This window comes from Theropithecus gelada, chromosome 4 (assembly GCF_003255815.1).
Source record: "Theropithecus gelada isolate Dixy chromosome 4, Tgel_1.0, whole genome shotgun sequence".
NCBI classification, from domain to species: domain Eukaryota; kingdom Metazoa; phylum Chordata; class Mammalia; order Primates; family Cercopithecidae; genus Theropithecus; species Theropithecus gelada.
In genome coordinates, this window is record NC_037671.1 from 124,479,364 (window position 1) to 124,495,527 (window position 16,164).

General features: G+C 44.2%; 1 protein-coding gene across 1 annotated transcript; it reads left to right on the forward strand.

Annotated features, from left to right (window-relative positions):
• Nucleotides 1–14,029: 14,029 nt before the first annotated feature.
• Nucleotides 14,030–14,989, forward strand: GPR31 (G protein-coupled receptor 31). Its single transcript, XM_025384501.1, has one exon. It carries the CDS (start codon nucleotides 14,030–14,032, stop codon nucleotides 14,987–14,989), a length of 960 nt encoding a protein of 319 aa, XP_025240286.1.
• The last annotated feature ends 1,175 nt before the right edge of the window (nucleotides 14,990–16,164 follow it).

Here is a 16,164-nt window from a genome sequence, read left to right on the forward strand (position 1 = left end):
TTTTTTTTTTTTTGAGACGGAGTCTCGCGCTGTGTCACCCAGGCTGGCTGGAGTGCAGTGGCGCGATCTCGGCTCACTGCAAGCTCCGCCTCCCAGGTTCAGGCCATTCTCCTGCCTCAGCCTCCGAGTAGCTGGGACTACAGGCGCCCGCCACCACGCCCGGCTAGTTTTTTTTGTATTTTTAGTAGAGACGGGGTTTCACCATGTTAGCCAGGATGGTCTCGATCTCCTGACCTCGTGATCCGCCCGCCTCGGCCTCCCAAAGTGCTGGGATTACAGGCTTGAGCCACCGCGCCCGGCCGGATTACACACTCTTTAAGCATGTTCTCTGTACAATATTTTGTAAAAATTGAGAATAAGAAAAGACATTGCCTCTTTAAACAAGGTGATAAGGCAACATATAAAAACCACTTAATCCACATTAGTGAGTACTTACAATAATTATATTCTAAAGTTTTTTGTTTAAAATGAATTGGGGGAGCACATTGTGCTCTTCAAGGTAATGAACAGAGAAGAATGTCCAATGATTGTTAGCCATCCCAATAATGTATTTACTCTATGTTGTGTTATTTTGTTTTGTAGTAGGACCCAAGTGATTAGAAAGGATATCACATAGTCAGTGACCAGCTGAGAATGAGTGCGGACAGGGGAAGAAGCTAACTTAGACCTAAAGGGACCGGGGTCAGGAGACATTTCTAGATAAACCACTCAACCATATAACATCAACCCATGGCTTCCAATACCAGTGCTGAAGAGGCCACAGAGGAGAGAGAATCCTGAGAAGGTTTTTAACATCTGAAAGTTCTTGTATTACAAGAAGTGGAAAGTTTCTTGATATGTGTATGAAGGCCAAGATTGAGACAGTGGTGCTGAGGGTGGAATGATACCACATTGAGGCTGGGAGTTTTACTTCTTTTAAATCTTTCTGTAGGTATACCTCTGTGGATCCCCACCACTTCTAAACCATAGTTACAAGGCCAATAAATACATAGAACAATGTTCCTACTGCTCGTGGATCTCATGCTCTTCCTAATAGCTCTATCAGAACCCTTTATTGCTCATGACCTTGTGTCCATGTCATGCTATCTGATTATTCATCATTTTTCCTGGATCTGCTTGATATGAAATGTGGATACAGCCATGTTTGAAGAAACATGTTATAGGAAAAGAAACTCTGACCTCAGAATCTGAGGATTTGTATAATTTGGTCTTTACACAAAAGAATTATGTAATTTTGGGCAAGTCCCTTAATACAGTACTTGAACTCAATTTTATTGCCCTTTCTAGGTCTAAACTCTCAGCTGTGAGTAGTAATTTGTGGCATCATGGTGAGGTGAAATGACAGAGGCTCATGGCACATCATTGCAGAATATCCATTAGACTTTCACAAGTCACCATCATGGATTTCAGGATCTGACTGCTCATCGCCATGGGAGACGTCAGGATCTGACTGCTCGTCACCATGGGAGACCTCAGGATCTAACTGCTCGTCATCACGGGAGATGTCAGGATCTGACTGCTCATCACCATGGGAGACATCAGGATCTGACTGCTCAACACTACAGGAGACCTCAGAATCTAACTGCTCGTCACCATGGCAGACGTCAAGATCTGACTGCTCGTCACCATGGGAGATGTCAGGATCTAATTGCTTGTCTTCACAGGAGACGTCAGGTACAGCTTAACAATTAGCTAAGGGGTTCATCTTACAGATACCTCTAATTACTGCTGTAGCTAAAAGCCCCCATGAAAGACACGGGTTTACTCCATCATATGAACCCATGGTAAATATTCTGTGACCTGATACTTATCCAGTCAGAGCTCTGTTAGACATAACTAAATAGTTGCCAGAAAAATGAAAATAATACTCATAATATTAGTCTCGAAATACTACAAAATCATGGGACTTTTGAGTCATCAGTGAAGGTAAAAGCTCAATGCAACATGTTTCTATTCTGTTACTTGTTATTTTCTAATTCATTAACTGTAAACTAACTGACAATCTCCAGTGCCCAGCACTGTGCAGGCCATTGCAAGGCTTAAAGACGAGTATGAGATGTGGTCCCGGGTGCCTGAGAAGTCAGGGCATAGTGAGAGAGACAAAGAGACTGCACTAGGACAATTAGCATCTAGATATTAGTAGCATGGTGCTGAGCAGAGTATTTCACACAAGAGGGGACACCTTTCCAGGTCTTGAGCTGAGGCAGCTTTCTGTAGGATCAGAGAGAGAGAAGGGATATTTCCAAAGGAAGGTGGTCAACCAAACCCCAGGAGGAAGCAGTGGGTGCCTCCTCACCTGTGATTCTGCACCTGTGCTTCCTCACCTGTGCCTCCTCACCTGCGCCTCCTCACCTGTGCCTCCTCACCTGTCTCCTCACCTGCGCCTCCTCACCTACGCCTCCTCACCTGTCTCCTCACCTGCGCCTCCTCACCTGCGTCTCCTCACCTGCGTCTCCTCACCTGCACCTCCTCACCTGCACCTCCTCACCTGTGCCACCTCACCTGCATCTCCTCACTTGTGCTTCCTCACCTGCACCTCCTCACCCACACCTCCTCACCCGCACCTCCTCACCTGCACCTCCTCACCTGTGCCTCCTCACCTGTGCCTCGTCACCTGCACCTCCTCACTTGTACTTCCTCACCTGCACCTCCTCACCTGTGCCACCTCACCTACATCTCCTCACCTGCGCCTCCTCACCTGTGCCTCCTCTCCTGTGCTTCCTCACCTGTGGGGAGCTGTGCAAAGACTGGCCCAATGGTAGAGGAGCTGTTCTTCAGGACATAAACCTGGAGGTATAGTATGGCTCAGATCATGATCCTTTCAAAATTCAGACACTCAACCTGGACTTAACATGGTCATCAACAGAATGGTTTTAAGTTTACCAAGATGAAATTTGTAGATTATAAAAGATTATTCTGGCAGAAGCATATAAAGAAATTAGAAGAGGAAGAGAGAGAAGCCAAGTCCAGTTAGGAAACCACTTAGTAACCCAGTCATGAGGGAAAAAGGTCTAAGCTACCAAGTTTACATATTTAGTGCATAAAATGTGTGATAGACAGAATAATGGTCGCCAGAGATGTCCACATCCTAATCCTTGGAACTTGGAAATATGTCACCTTACAAAAGGGACTGTGGGGTGCTGAAGTCAAGGATCTCGAGATGGAGAGGTTATCCTGGATGATCTGGGTGGGCTCAATGTCATCACTACGGTCTTTACATGAAGGAGGTCAGAGGGTCAGAGTCAGAGAGGTGATGTGACAATGAAAGGAGGGCAGCCAGGTGTGGTGGCTCATGCCTGTAATCCCAATAGTTTGGCAGGCTGAGGTGGGTGGATGACTTGAGGCCAGGAGTTCAAGACCAGTCTGGCCAACATGATGAAACCGCATCTCTATGAAAAATACAAAAATTAGCCAGGTGTGGTGGTGCACACCTGTAGTCCCAGCTACTTGGGAGGCTGGAGTGGGAGGATCACTTGAGCCTGGGAGGCAGAGGCTGCAGTGAGCCAAGATAGTGCTGCTGCATTCCAGCCTGGGCAGACGAGTGAGACCTTGTCTCAATAAATAAATAAGGAAAGAAAGACAGAGAGAAAAGAAAAAAAGGAAAGGAAGAAGAAAGAAAGAATGGAAGGAAGGGAGAAAGGAAGGAAGGAAGGAAGGAAGGAAGGAAGGAAGGAAGGAAGGAAGGAAGGAAGGAAGAAAGGAAGGAAGGAAGGAAGGAAGGAACAAACAGAAGAAAGAAAGAAAAAGAAAGAAAGGAAGGAAAGGGGAAAGAAGAAAGAGAAAAAGAAGAAAGAAAGAAAGAAAGAAAGAGGAAGGAAGGAAGAAAAAAGAAAAAAAGAAAGGAAAGAGAGAGAGAGAAAAAGAAAGAAACAAAAAAGAAAAAGAGAAAGAAGAAAGAAAGACAAGAAAGAAAGAAAGGAAAGAGAGAGAGAAAAAGAAAAAAGAGAAAGAAAGAAGGAAAGAAGAAAGAAAAGAAAGAAAGAAAAAGAAAGAAAGAAAGAAAGAGAGAGAGAGAAAGAGAGAGAGAAAGAAAGAAAGAAAGAGAGAGAGAGAAAGAAAGAAAGATGGGTGCAGAGAGGTTTGAGAAGGCTCCACTTCTGCCTGAAGAGAGGAAGGGACCAGGAGCCGAGGAGCCCTCAGCCTCAGAAAAGGCAAGAAAGCAGAGCCCACTTCCAGCCTCTGGAATGAACGAACCTGCCAAGGCCTGATCTGTAGCTCCACAAGACTCAGCCAGGATTCTGACATACAGAACTATAAGAGAATATGTGATTGTTGTTTTAAACCACTAAGTTTCAGTACTTTGTTACAGCAGAAATTCTTTTTAAATGTACATTCCTAGGCCTTACCCACATAAATTCTGATTCATTAGTTCTGGGCTGAGAATATGAATTTGTAATAAGTGCCCCAAGTTACTCTGACCAGGTGCCAAGAATGACACTTTAAGAAAGCATGGCTGATGGTAAGCAACAGAAATATGAAGAAAGAGCCACCACTACTAACACTACATGGACAGAAATGGAGGTTCCGGAGATCGATGAGGCTTTGATGATGAAGGAGCACCTGGGCCAGGATGAGTCTCACGTTTCCAGCCAGAGAAGAAGGAGGAGGCTGAGTGGCTGCACAGAGGAAAGTCCCGCAGAGGGGAGAGTCTCCTCTTGGTTGCACTGGGTCCGCAGCATGGCTGACCAGGTGCCCTAATGAAGGAAGCATCTGAAACTGTGGGCTCAAAGCTAAGCTACAAGCAGGATAAAGTTTGATAATTGAGGGGAAGAAGTTAGATTGGGTTATTGGAGTTACAAGGAGAGAGGGACAGGGCAAGGATCTGCCCACAGGGAACCATAGACTTGGAGGAGGAGAGAGGGCTGGCCAACAAAACAGCAGATTAGAAGAATCAGGGCCACGCGGGCCCTGAGGGCACCAGGCGTTGCAGGAGAGTATTGGCCACAGCATTGGATGCAGCCGAGGATTCTAGGAAGATGCAAGGAGAAAAAAGACATGAGTCAAGGGAACTTGGTCAAAGTCAAAGCAATAAATCTCCACAGGGTTTGTTTTCTTCATCTATAAAGTGAGAGATTTCAGTTAATTTCTGAGACCTCATTTAGTTCCAAAAAGCTGTGATTCTATGATTTAATAGATCATTTGTGGTTAAGGATGACCACTGAAGAAAAAACACTGAAAATAATATATAGTAATTGTGCCTTGTAATCTCCTCAATAAGAACAATTTCATAAATCAGATCATAACGTTCTTCAAATGCACTGGAGAATGTCTAGTTTACTGTAGCCAAGATGTTGTATTTTAGGGCACAATATAAAATGCTCCCTTGACTCCCCCACCCCATGGAAGATCTCAGGTTGAGAGGCCCTGCTGGCCCCGCACGAGGTCCTCTGTGAACACCAGCTCCTCTTCTCCTCTCCTTTCCTCTGTCACAGTGAAGCTCTCTATTGTGGGAGTTGGCCATATTAGGGGCAGACCCTCCTCCCCCAGACGTCACTCTCTGCCATCTGAGTATCAAGTCAGAGTCTCCTTCTCCCTAAGCCTCCCAAACTGTGGGGACTTACGTGCGAGTGTCATTTCAGTTTTTGTATGACTGTAGATATGTGAAAATGAATATTTGATTGATAAAATCTGATTGTCTTTAAAAATTGTCTTGACCTCCAAGCCCTGGGGCTCCTCCTGACCCCTGTGGGAACCCACCACTTAACCATGCAAGGGCCTGACTCATCGAGTGTCACAGCTTGGGGAAGAAATGCCAGCCATGAGCCAGAGAAACAAAAATGAGGGCCTGTCCCTAAAATTCAGGATCCAAGGGCCTCGAGCTGGATGGAAATCAGGCAGCACTTCTCGGAATCCAGGCTCACAGAAAGTCAGTTTCAATTAGAATTTAAAACATCCCTCTTCATGCCACAACTCTTCAGGCCACTGACAAGGTGACAGGACTACACTTTGTACAGGATACAAACATATTCCCCATGGGTGGACAAAGTCACCCCATAGCCCGTCTACACCAAGGAGCTGCACCTGTGCCCTGAGTAGCTGGACGCAATTTTCTATTTTCAGAGAATCCATCTTATGTTGTTCCTCAGCAAATTCTTCCAAAGTACTATTTTCTTTCCTCAATTCCTGGCCTAGCAAGTGTAGAAAGAATACAAAAGGAATGTAAAATATTCTTGGTTGACTTTACACTTAATTATTTAAAAGCAAACAGAAAAAAATAAAATCAAACACATGCAAAAAATTCTTCTAGAGCCTTTCACACACAATTCCAGTTATTGAAATCTTTCATAAAGCAAAGCTAATTAAATAAACAAAGATGTGGCTGAATGGATATGCATTATACTGTGCTTATGGTACTAAATTTTTCATGTTCTAAATATTTCAAATAACATTAATATGATAAGTTATATAAGATTACAGATTAAATGGAGGGGAAAAAGTCACAATGCAAATTATGTGTGCGGTAGCACCCAGTTTGCTTCTTTATATAAAATACTAGGAGGAAATTTACTAAAATCTTGGCAAGAAGCTATCTCTAGGTAGCAGGATTACAAATGATGTTTATTATTTCTATGTCACTTTACACTTTCCTATATTTTCTATAACAGAATACATTACCTTGATAATAAGAAATCAATTGTAAATTTTAAAATCAAGTTACAGAATGGTGAATTTAAACATGAGAAAGAATTGCTGTGGCAGAATCCTCAGCCCATGAGATCGAGTGCACAGGAATTGTGCCATGTGATGAATTATGTTCCTGTGGGAGCACACTCTCTGGGAAAGGGAAGCTATGAGCTATTTGCAATGTCAGGCATCATTGCTGTGTTAGTCCATTCTCTCATTGCTATAAATAACTACCTGAAACTGGGTAATTTATAAAGAAAAGAGGTTTAATTGTCTCACGGTTCCACAGATTGCACAGGAATCATGGCAGCAGGGAGGCCTCAGGAAACTTACAGTTATGGTGGCACGTGAAGGGGAAGCAGGCACATCTTACATGGCCAGAGCAGGAGGAAGAGAGAGAAAGGGGAGGGGCCACACACTTTCAATCAATTAGATCTCGTGAGAACTCACTGACTATCACAAGGAGGGGGAGAGGCTACACACTTTCAAACAATTGGATCTCCTGAGAACTCACTATCATGAGAAAGGGGAGGGGACACACACTTTCAAACTATTACATCTCCTAAGAACTCACTCACTATCATGAGAACAGCACCAAAGGGGAAATCTGCCCCCATGATCCAATCACCTCCCACTAGGCCCCTCCTCCAACATTGAGGATTACAATTCGACATGAGATTTGGGAGGGAACACAAATCCAAACCATATCATTGCTAACCCCCTGCTCACCTCTCTTACAGGTTCTGAGTTCCTGAATGTGTCCTCCATCTGCAGGAGAGAGGGGGCTCTGGTCCTGACTTGGCTTCCTCCTTTCTTTGCTGGTGGAAGCTGGGTTTCAATGTGTAACTTCTTCTGGCACACTAAGGTCTACTCACAGCAAATGTAAAGTCTTAGAGGTCGATGGCCTTGATGACTGCCTTTCCTGACCTGGTACTGTTTCTAGAGTTTAATTTAATACAAAGCAAAACAATTTTGATGATGGCCTCTGGCTGACTGCTGGAACCCACCATGTGTAGGAATTCATGGCTGAGTGACAGCAGGGGCACTTCCCTCATCACACATGATGCACAGGCCACCCAGTGAGGCACCTCATCTCCAGGTTGACAGTTCCTGACTGACTCAGGTCTGCCACCTGGAAGAGCATCTGTAATTCTGTATTGTGGAACAGAAAACAATGTGCAGAATACATTCTTTAAAACAAGTACAATGCACGTGGAGGCACCTTTATCATATTCCACATTCTCAACTTTATTTGCTTTTTTCTTCTCTTCCATGGATCTTCCTATTTCTGCATCATGATGAGAGTGTTTTAATTTTTATAACCAAAGAGTACAATTTAGTATCTCATTTTAAATTATGGTGTTCCATACTTTACTTCTTCTTCCAAAAAACGATTACAGAAATTTCTTCAAATTCTAAGAAAAACACTGTGTCTTTCCTTTCCCCAGTATGTTCCCTATACCCATAGGAGTCCTTCAAATACTGCCTAAGTGTAGCAGGGTGAGCCACAGACAAAACTCCTCAGACACCGAGTTAAAGAAGGAAGGGGTTTATTCTTCCAGGGGCATCGGCAAGACTCCTGTCTCAAGAGCCAAGCTCCCTGAGTGGGCAATTCCTGTCCCTTTTAAGGGCTCACAACTCGAAGAGGGTGTGTGTGAGAGGGTCATGATTGATTAAGCAAGCAGGGGGTATGTGACAGGGGGCTGCATGCACCAGTAATTAGATCGGAACAAAACAGGATAGGGATTTTCACAGTGCATTTCTATACGATGTCTGTAATCTATAGATAACATAACCGATTAGGTCAGGGGTCAATCTTTAACTACCAGGCCCAGGGTGTGGCACCAGGCTGTCTGCCTGTGGATTTCATTTCTGCCTTTTAGTTTTTACTTCTTTCTTTGGAGGCAGAAATTGGGCACAAGATGATATGAGAGGTGGTCTCCTTCCTTATGCCCAACTGGACATTCCCTGTCCAGAGCTTCCCCTTTCCCTCGGCCCCCTAGCTGACATCTCTTCATTCTTCTCTCTCCATGACACCTCTCTCCATAACATCCACCCCCACTGCAGGTGCACCTTCTAGCTAATTGTATCATATTGTTCTCTACAAGTCTGTTCCCACATTCGTCTTTCCCATAAGCCCCTTAAAGTCAGAGTGTACTATTGTCAGAGGCGTTTGATCCAGAGTAATTCCATCTTGAATAGGGGCTGTGGAAAATAAGGCTGAGACCTACTGGACGGCATTCCGAGATGGTTAGGCATTCTTAGTCACAGGATGGGATAGGAGGTCAGCAGAAGATACAGGCTGCAAAGACCTTGCTGATAAACGAATGTGGTAAAGAAGCTGGCCAAAACTTAGCAAAACCAAGATGGTAACAAAAGTGAGCTCTGCTCATCCTCACTATTCATTATACGCTCATTATAATGCATTAGCATGCTAAAAAGACACTGCCACCAGTGCCATGACAGTTTACAAATGCCATGGCAGTATCAGGAAGTTACCCCATCTGGTCTAAAAAGGGGAGGAATAATCATGAATAATCCTCCCCTTTTTTAGCATATAATCAAGAAATAACCATAAAAATAGCCAACTAGCAGGCCTTGGGGCTGCTCTGCCTATGGAGTAGCCATTCTTTACTTTCTTAATAAACTTGCTCTCACTTTACTCTATGAATTCATCCTGAATACTTTCCTGCACTAGGTCCAAGAACCTTTTCTTGGGGTCTGGATCTGGACCCTTTTCTGGTAACACTATAAGCATTTGTATCCTCAATATGAAATGAGTAACATGCAATGTGTTCTAAATTTGTTGAGTAAATAAGAAAAGAGCTTAACTTTTCCCAAAAGGCAAAGTTAAAGAGGTCTGATCCCGGCCCTCAGTAGCCAGGAGGTCATCTCCCAGGCTTTAGGATGTCATACCCAATGGAGATGTCTTTGTTTGCCTGGGGACCCTCAGCTAGACAGACAGTAATAATGTGGTTTAGGGTGGGGGCTTTGGTCCTGCAGCCTTGGCTCAGCCCCCAGAGCAGCTGGAGACTAAAGACAGCCTCACAGGTGGCCAGCTATGCCTGGGTGAGGGACTCCAGTAAAGACTCTGGATGAGGAGACCCAGGTGAGCTTCGCAGCGTGGCAGTGGTCTGGGCACTGTCATCCATCGATACTGAGAAAGTAACACTGTTCTGACTCACAGCAAAAGAACAATGGGAGCCCCATGCTTACAATTATCCTGGGTTCTGTTCCATGCACCTCTTCCCTTGGCTGATTTTAACCTGTGTCTTTTCACTGTAAAAAAAAGATATGGCTAAGAATGTAACAGCTTCCTGTGAGTTCTGTGAGTCCTTCTAGAGAATTATCTAACCTGAGAGTGGTCTTGGGGATCCCCAAACTTTAAGTTAATGTCAGGCAGAAGGTGGTCTTGTGGGAACTGTATTGTCTCCCTAGACCTCACAGCGGGCTAACTTCGCAATAAGTAGCAGGAGAATCTAAGTCTGAGTATTCATTCAGTCTTTATGAATAACCATCTCTCTGATTATTAGAAGATATAACAGAAAAAATAGAAAGGAAAAATGCAGAGAGTTAAATTTCTGTATCTGAGTCTGGTGGCACACACCTGTACTCTTAACTACTCAGGAGGCTGAGGCAGGAGGATCCCTTGAGCCTAGGAGTTGGAGATTACAGTGAGCTATGATAGTGCCACTGCACTCCAGTCTGGGCAACAGAACAAGACCCTGTCTCTAAACAAACAAACAAACAAAAAACTCTTAAATGTATGTGTGGGTTTAAGCAATAATTTAGTTTTCATTTAAAGTTAGGCACACGCGTAAATAAAATATACACCATAAAAATTGAAATGAGCACAAAGAAGTTTCCTAAACAAGTAGAGTATTGAAGAAATAGTAGTAATGACTGAAAATAGTCTCTAGGGGTGATAAGGTTTAATAAATCAAAATCCGTAAGGGAGATGCTCAAATATTATAACTTTAAAAGAGATAGTCTGAAAAACAATTTAGTGTCTTTCAGAAGTGAAGAAGATGAATCAAAATACTTTAAAAAGGTGCAGAAGTTTTTAAAGAGGAAAATATGTAATTATTAATGTTCACATGCCAGTTGAGCTAAAATATTTATAATTTAGGAAGTTACTGATATAAACTGAAATCTGAAATTAAGGAGTAGTTTTTAATGTCTGTTAAAGTTTTTAATGTGTTGCAAGAGATCTATTTCAATCCATTTCTTTCCTGCATTTATGAAACTTTAAGCACTAAAGAGTTGAATTTGCTGCCAGCTTTTCTGAGGATCATTTTGTGCCTGACAACATTCATCCAAATGAGACTAACTACACCACCCACAGGTCAGTGCTGTGCTCCATCCTCTTGCTCCCCAAAAACCAAGTCGTAATGAGCATGCAACCAGAGATCCTTGTTCATAGAAGGTGTCACTGTGTAGAGACTAGTTGGGACATTTCCACAATTCCAGATGCTTGGAGGACTCTCCAAATTCACCTCCTTAGAAAATGAAAAGGCATGCAGACTTGTATGACACAGAAAGGGGATGATATGTGGCCTGGTAGTCTCATTTTTAAAAATACCAGAATAATGAAAGCAAGAAGAATGCAAGTCAAATTACCTCAATATCATACAAATTCACAGCCCTGTGGGACTTGAAAAGGAGCAAAGCGTGACCCATTAGCCATAGGGAAGCTATGAACCCAGTTCTGGTTGAAATTTGGGCTGGGAGGGTCCTAGTCCCACCACTTACCTGCCTGTGACCTTGAGCAAATTACCTAATCTTACCGTGCCTCCATTTCTTTATTCATAAAATAGAGCTTCACATTGTATCTACTTCATCTCACTATTGTTTGGTTCATTGAAATAACTTAGGCCAGCACTAACAATGATTGACATGCAATAAACATGCAGTATACTTTAGTAATAATAATTATTAAAGTCTTAAACTTGGATCTTATAATTGAAGGCATCAAAACACCATAGAACTGATATTTCACACAAAAGTGTTTTATCGTATTAGGAGATAATAAGAATAGTTTCTTTAAGTCTATGCATCAGAGAGGCATTAATACATATTCTAGTAAAAGCATCAAGTTGTCATAATGCCCAGACATGGCTCTAAGTGCTTTACCCGTAACAGTACCTTGACTACTCAAAATAACTCTACAAGGAGGTGTTACCATCTTTACCTCTCAGGTGAAGAGCTTGGAGTACAGAGAAGTTAACTTGCTTTCCCAAAACCACACTGCTAATAAGTGGAGAAACAAATATTTTTTTTTCTTTTTTTTTATCTTTCTTTTTTTTATTTTTATTTTTATTTTTTATTATTATTATACTTTTAAGTTCTAGGGTACATGTGCATAACGTGCAGGTTTGTTACATATGTATACTTGTGCCATGTTGCTGTGCTGCACCCATCAACTCGTCAGCACCCATCAACTCGTCATTTACATCAGGTATAACTCCCAATGCAATCCCTCCCCCCTCCCCCCTCCCCATGATAGGCCCCCGGTGTGTGATGTTCCCCTTCCCGAGTCCAAGTGATCTCATTGTTCAGTTCCCACCTATGAGTGAGAACATGCAGTGTTTGGTTTTCTGTTCTTGTGACAGTTTGCTAAGAATGATGGTTTCCAGCTGCATCCATGTCCCTACAAAGGACACAAACTCATCCTTTTTTATGGCTGCATAGTATTCCATGGTGTATATGTGCCACATTTTCTTGATCCAGTCTGTCACTGATGGACATTTGGGTTGATTCCAAGTCTTTGCTATTGTGAATAGTGCCGCAATAAACATACGTGTGCATGTGTCTTTATAGCAGCACGATTCATAATCCTTTGGGTATATACCCAGTAATGGGATGGCTGGGTCGTATGGTACATCTAGTTCTAGATCCTTGAGGAATCGCCATACTGTTTTCCATAATGGTTGAACTAGTTTACAATCCCACCAACAGTGTAAAAGTGTTCCTATTTCTCCACATCCTCTCCAGCACCTGTTGTTTCCTGACTTTTTAATGATCGCCATTCTAACTGGTGTGAGATGGTATCTCATTGTGGTTTTGATTTGCATTTCTCTGATGGCCAGTGATGATGAGCATTTGAAACAAATATTATAACTAAAATTTACTTAACTCCAAAATTCAAACCAGGCTGAATGGAACGAAGATAAATTAGAGTCAACAGTGGGAGAGAACCAACATAAATTAGGGTTAATGTGGGTAAGACTCACGATGAAGTAGGGTCACCAGTTGGTAAGGATCAAGATGAAGTAGGATCAAGAATGGTTAGGACTGAGATAAATTAGGATCATCAGTGGGTAAGGACCAAGATGCAGTAAGATCAAAAGTGGGAAAAGATCAAGATGAAGTAGGGTCAACGTTGAGTGAAGACCAAGATGAATTAGGGTTAATAGTGGGTAAGGACCAAGGTAAATTAGGTTCAACATTGGGTGAGAACCAAGCATAATAGTGTTATCGATGGATAAGGACTGAGATGTATTAGGGTCACCAGAGGGTAACGATGACTGCACACATTTATTCATCCAAGAAATACCTGTTGATAATGCTGTGTGCCAGGCGTCGTTTGTCACTAGCGACACATGGATATGTGGAGTATGTCCCTGGCTGACGAACCTAACTTTCTAGTGGATTCTATGCATCTTTACAAGCCATTGATTTTTCCATGCTTCCACAGCCCACTCCAGGCCCTGCTAGTCCAGATCCCAATCCAAGTGGTATACTAGGCAGGAAAGACTCCAGCAGAGAAAATAAGATAAATTTGTATTTAACAAAATACAAGTACAAATGAAACCATCGACTATGGAACGAGCAGGTTGTCTCAATTCCCCTTTCAAGTGAATGGGGAGACCACATCTGACCAGTGTGTAAAATCAAGTCCCATGCAGAAGGATTCCAGCAAGCGTCCTTTACGTATGAAAAGGAGGACGAAAATTTCCCCGTGAAATATACTCAAAGTAGAGAACAATCTTTTTGATTCCATTGTTATTTTAATCGTATACAGACATAGGGGTCTTTGCATAGTTAAACCTTTCCTTCTTTCATAACTGGATGCAAAGCCCTGGTTCCCCAGACGTCGTAGGACATTACTCCTCAGCTTTACAGCCTGGTGATGTGAAGCGAAACATGATTTCCCCTTTCTTATGGCGGAAGAAAACAGAACACAACTGCAAGGGGCTTTTCCCTCCCCTGCTCGTCCTCTTTCCCCAAATGAATTTTGGTTTGCTGTGAACCCTGTTTGGCTGAGGAACTGTTCTTGATGGGGAAATGTAGATCTTGTCTACTCTGTGGCAGGAAAAGGCCTTTTCTTTCATTTTGTAAGAAAGAGGACAGAGTTCCTCCTGCATCTGCTCCAGCTATGCCTGCAGCCCAGCACAGCCAGGTGATGCCATTCCCAAACTGCTCAGCCCCCAACACTGTGGTGGCCACAGCTGTGGGTGTCCTGCTGGGGCTGGAGTGCTGGCTGGGTCTGCTGGGCAACGCGGTGGCGCTGTGGACCTTCCTGTTCCGGGTCAGGGTGTGGAAGCCGTATGCTGTCTATCTGCTCAACCTGGCCCTGGCTGACCTGCTGTTGGCCTCGTGCCTGCCGTTCCTGGCTGTCTTCTACCTGAGCCTCCAGGCTTGGCATCTGGGCCACATGGGCTGCTGGGCCCTGCGCTTCCTGCTGGACCTCAGCCGCAGCGTGGGGGTGGCCTTCCTGGCCGCCGTGGCCTTGGACCGGTACCTCCGTGTGGTTCACCGTCAGCTTAAGGTCAACCTGCTGTCTCCTCGGGCGGCGCTGGGGGTCTCGGGCCTCGTCTGGCTCCTGATGGTCGCCCTCACCTGCCCTGGCTTGCTCATCTCTGAGGCTGCCCAGAACTCCACCAGGTGCCACAGTTTCTACCCCAGGGCAGACGGCTCCTTCAGTGTCATCTGGCAGGAAGCACTCTCCTGCCTTCAGTTTGTCCTCCCCTTTGGCCTCATCGTGTTCTGCAATGCAGGCATCATCAGAGCTCTCCAGAAAAGACTCCGGGAGCCTGAGAAACAGCCCAAGCTTCGGCGGGCCCAGGCACTGGTCACCGTGGTGGTGGTGCTGTTTACTCTATGCTTTCTGCCCTGCTTCCTGACCAGAGTCCTGATGCACATTGTCCAGAATCTGGGGAGCTTCAGGGCCCTGTGCGCAGTGGCTCATACCTCGGAAGTCACGGGCAGCCTCACCTACCTGCACAGTGTGCTCAACCCCGTGGTGTACTGCTTCTCCAGCCCCACCTTCAGGAGCTCCTATCGGAGGGTCTTCCACACCCTCCGAGGCAAAGGGCAGGCAGCAGAGCCCCCAGGTTTCAACCCCAGAGACTCCTATTCCTGACAACAGCCAGCGTCCTCAACACCCGTGTTTATGGAACTACCTGCGACCTAAATCATTATCACTCCTACTTTGGGATTCTGGAAGAAGAGGAAATCGTGAGACTGCAATACAAGGATCAGAGCATAAACATGGGCACGGTTGCTGCAGGTGTGGTCTTACACTTTGTTGACCGGGATGGTCCTCTGTGATTTTACCTTGTAGAGCGGCAAATCAAAATGAACAAGCCAGAACCTCCTCCTACCCAACTATGATGCAGATTCAGTCGCTGAACGGAAAAGTCGGGCAGCTACTGCATCTCCACACTTGAAGAAATGTAATTTGCTAAATCAGTGAAGGAAGAGAAGAAAGCCGGGTGCTGGCATCTTTCCAACTCTACTTGGTCTCAGCAAGTCACTTTCATTTACTGTGCTTCAGTTTTAAATGCAAAAAAAGCTATGTTTTCTTCTCACCTGCTATGCAGACTGGGGATGACCGACATCATAAAGTGCCCTGGTTCTAAAAGGAGGCTCTGCTGTCTATAAGGTACTGTCATCCATGCTAGGCTTTATTTGGAGCATAACGTTTTTGTTTTCATAAAATTTTGCTTCATTTTTCTAGATTATACATCATGTTAAGGAAAATGTAGTGAGTTCTCTAGTTTACTGTAAGAAACTTTGTCCTGATACATTTCTGGAATTTGCCTCTAGAGCTGCTTTTTAAGTTTGAATGCCTAAAAGGCTTTTGAAATGTACTTTGCTTCCCCTGATGTGAAAAAAGGGTCACAGAACTTTATGCCTCCTGGGAGAAGTACACAATGTAAGATATCTCGTGGCCTTTGAAATGGTCATTTCTAACCCCGCTGGCACAGCTGGTGGACAACGGTACACGGGACCTGCCAGGGTTCCATGGGCCACAGTGTGAAGCTGGGCAGGTGTCCAACCCCAGCCCCTGGATGCCGTTACAATGGCTGCATCTTTTCATCTCATTCCTTGTGAATTGTATTCCAAAACTGAGTCTCATGATGATGATAAAAGATTTCCAAAGTCACTTTCCTTGTTGCCTTATCTCTCATTCTCTGCTCAAACCTAGACGTTTGCTTAGGACCAAAAAGCAGTCACCACCATGCCCAGAGGAGGTGGAAGGCCTGCCTTGTCACCGACATGGGCCTCCTGAGCCTCCCTTCAGCCTCCCTGGAG

Bases quoted from the DNA above. Each gene is read 5' to 3' on its own strand.
- GPR31 (XM_025384501.1), top strand. From the start codon at position 14,030: ATGCCATTCCCAAACTGCTCAGCCCCCAACACTGTGGTGGCCACAGCT.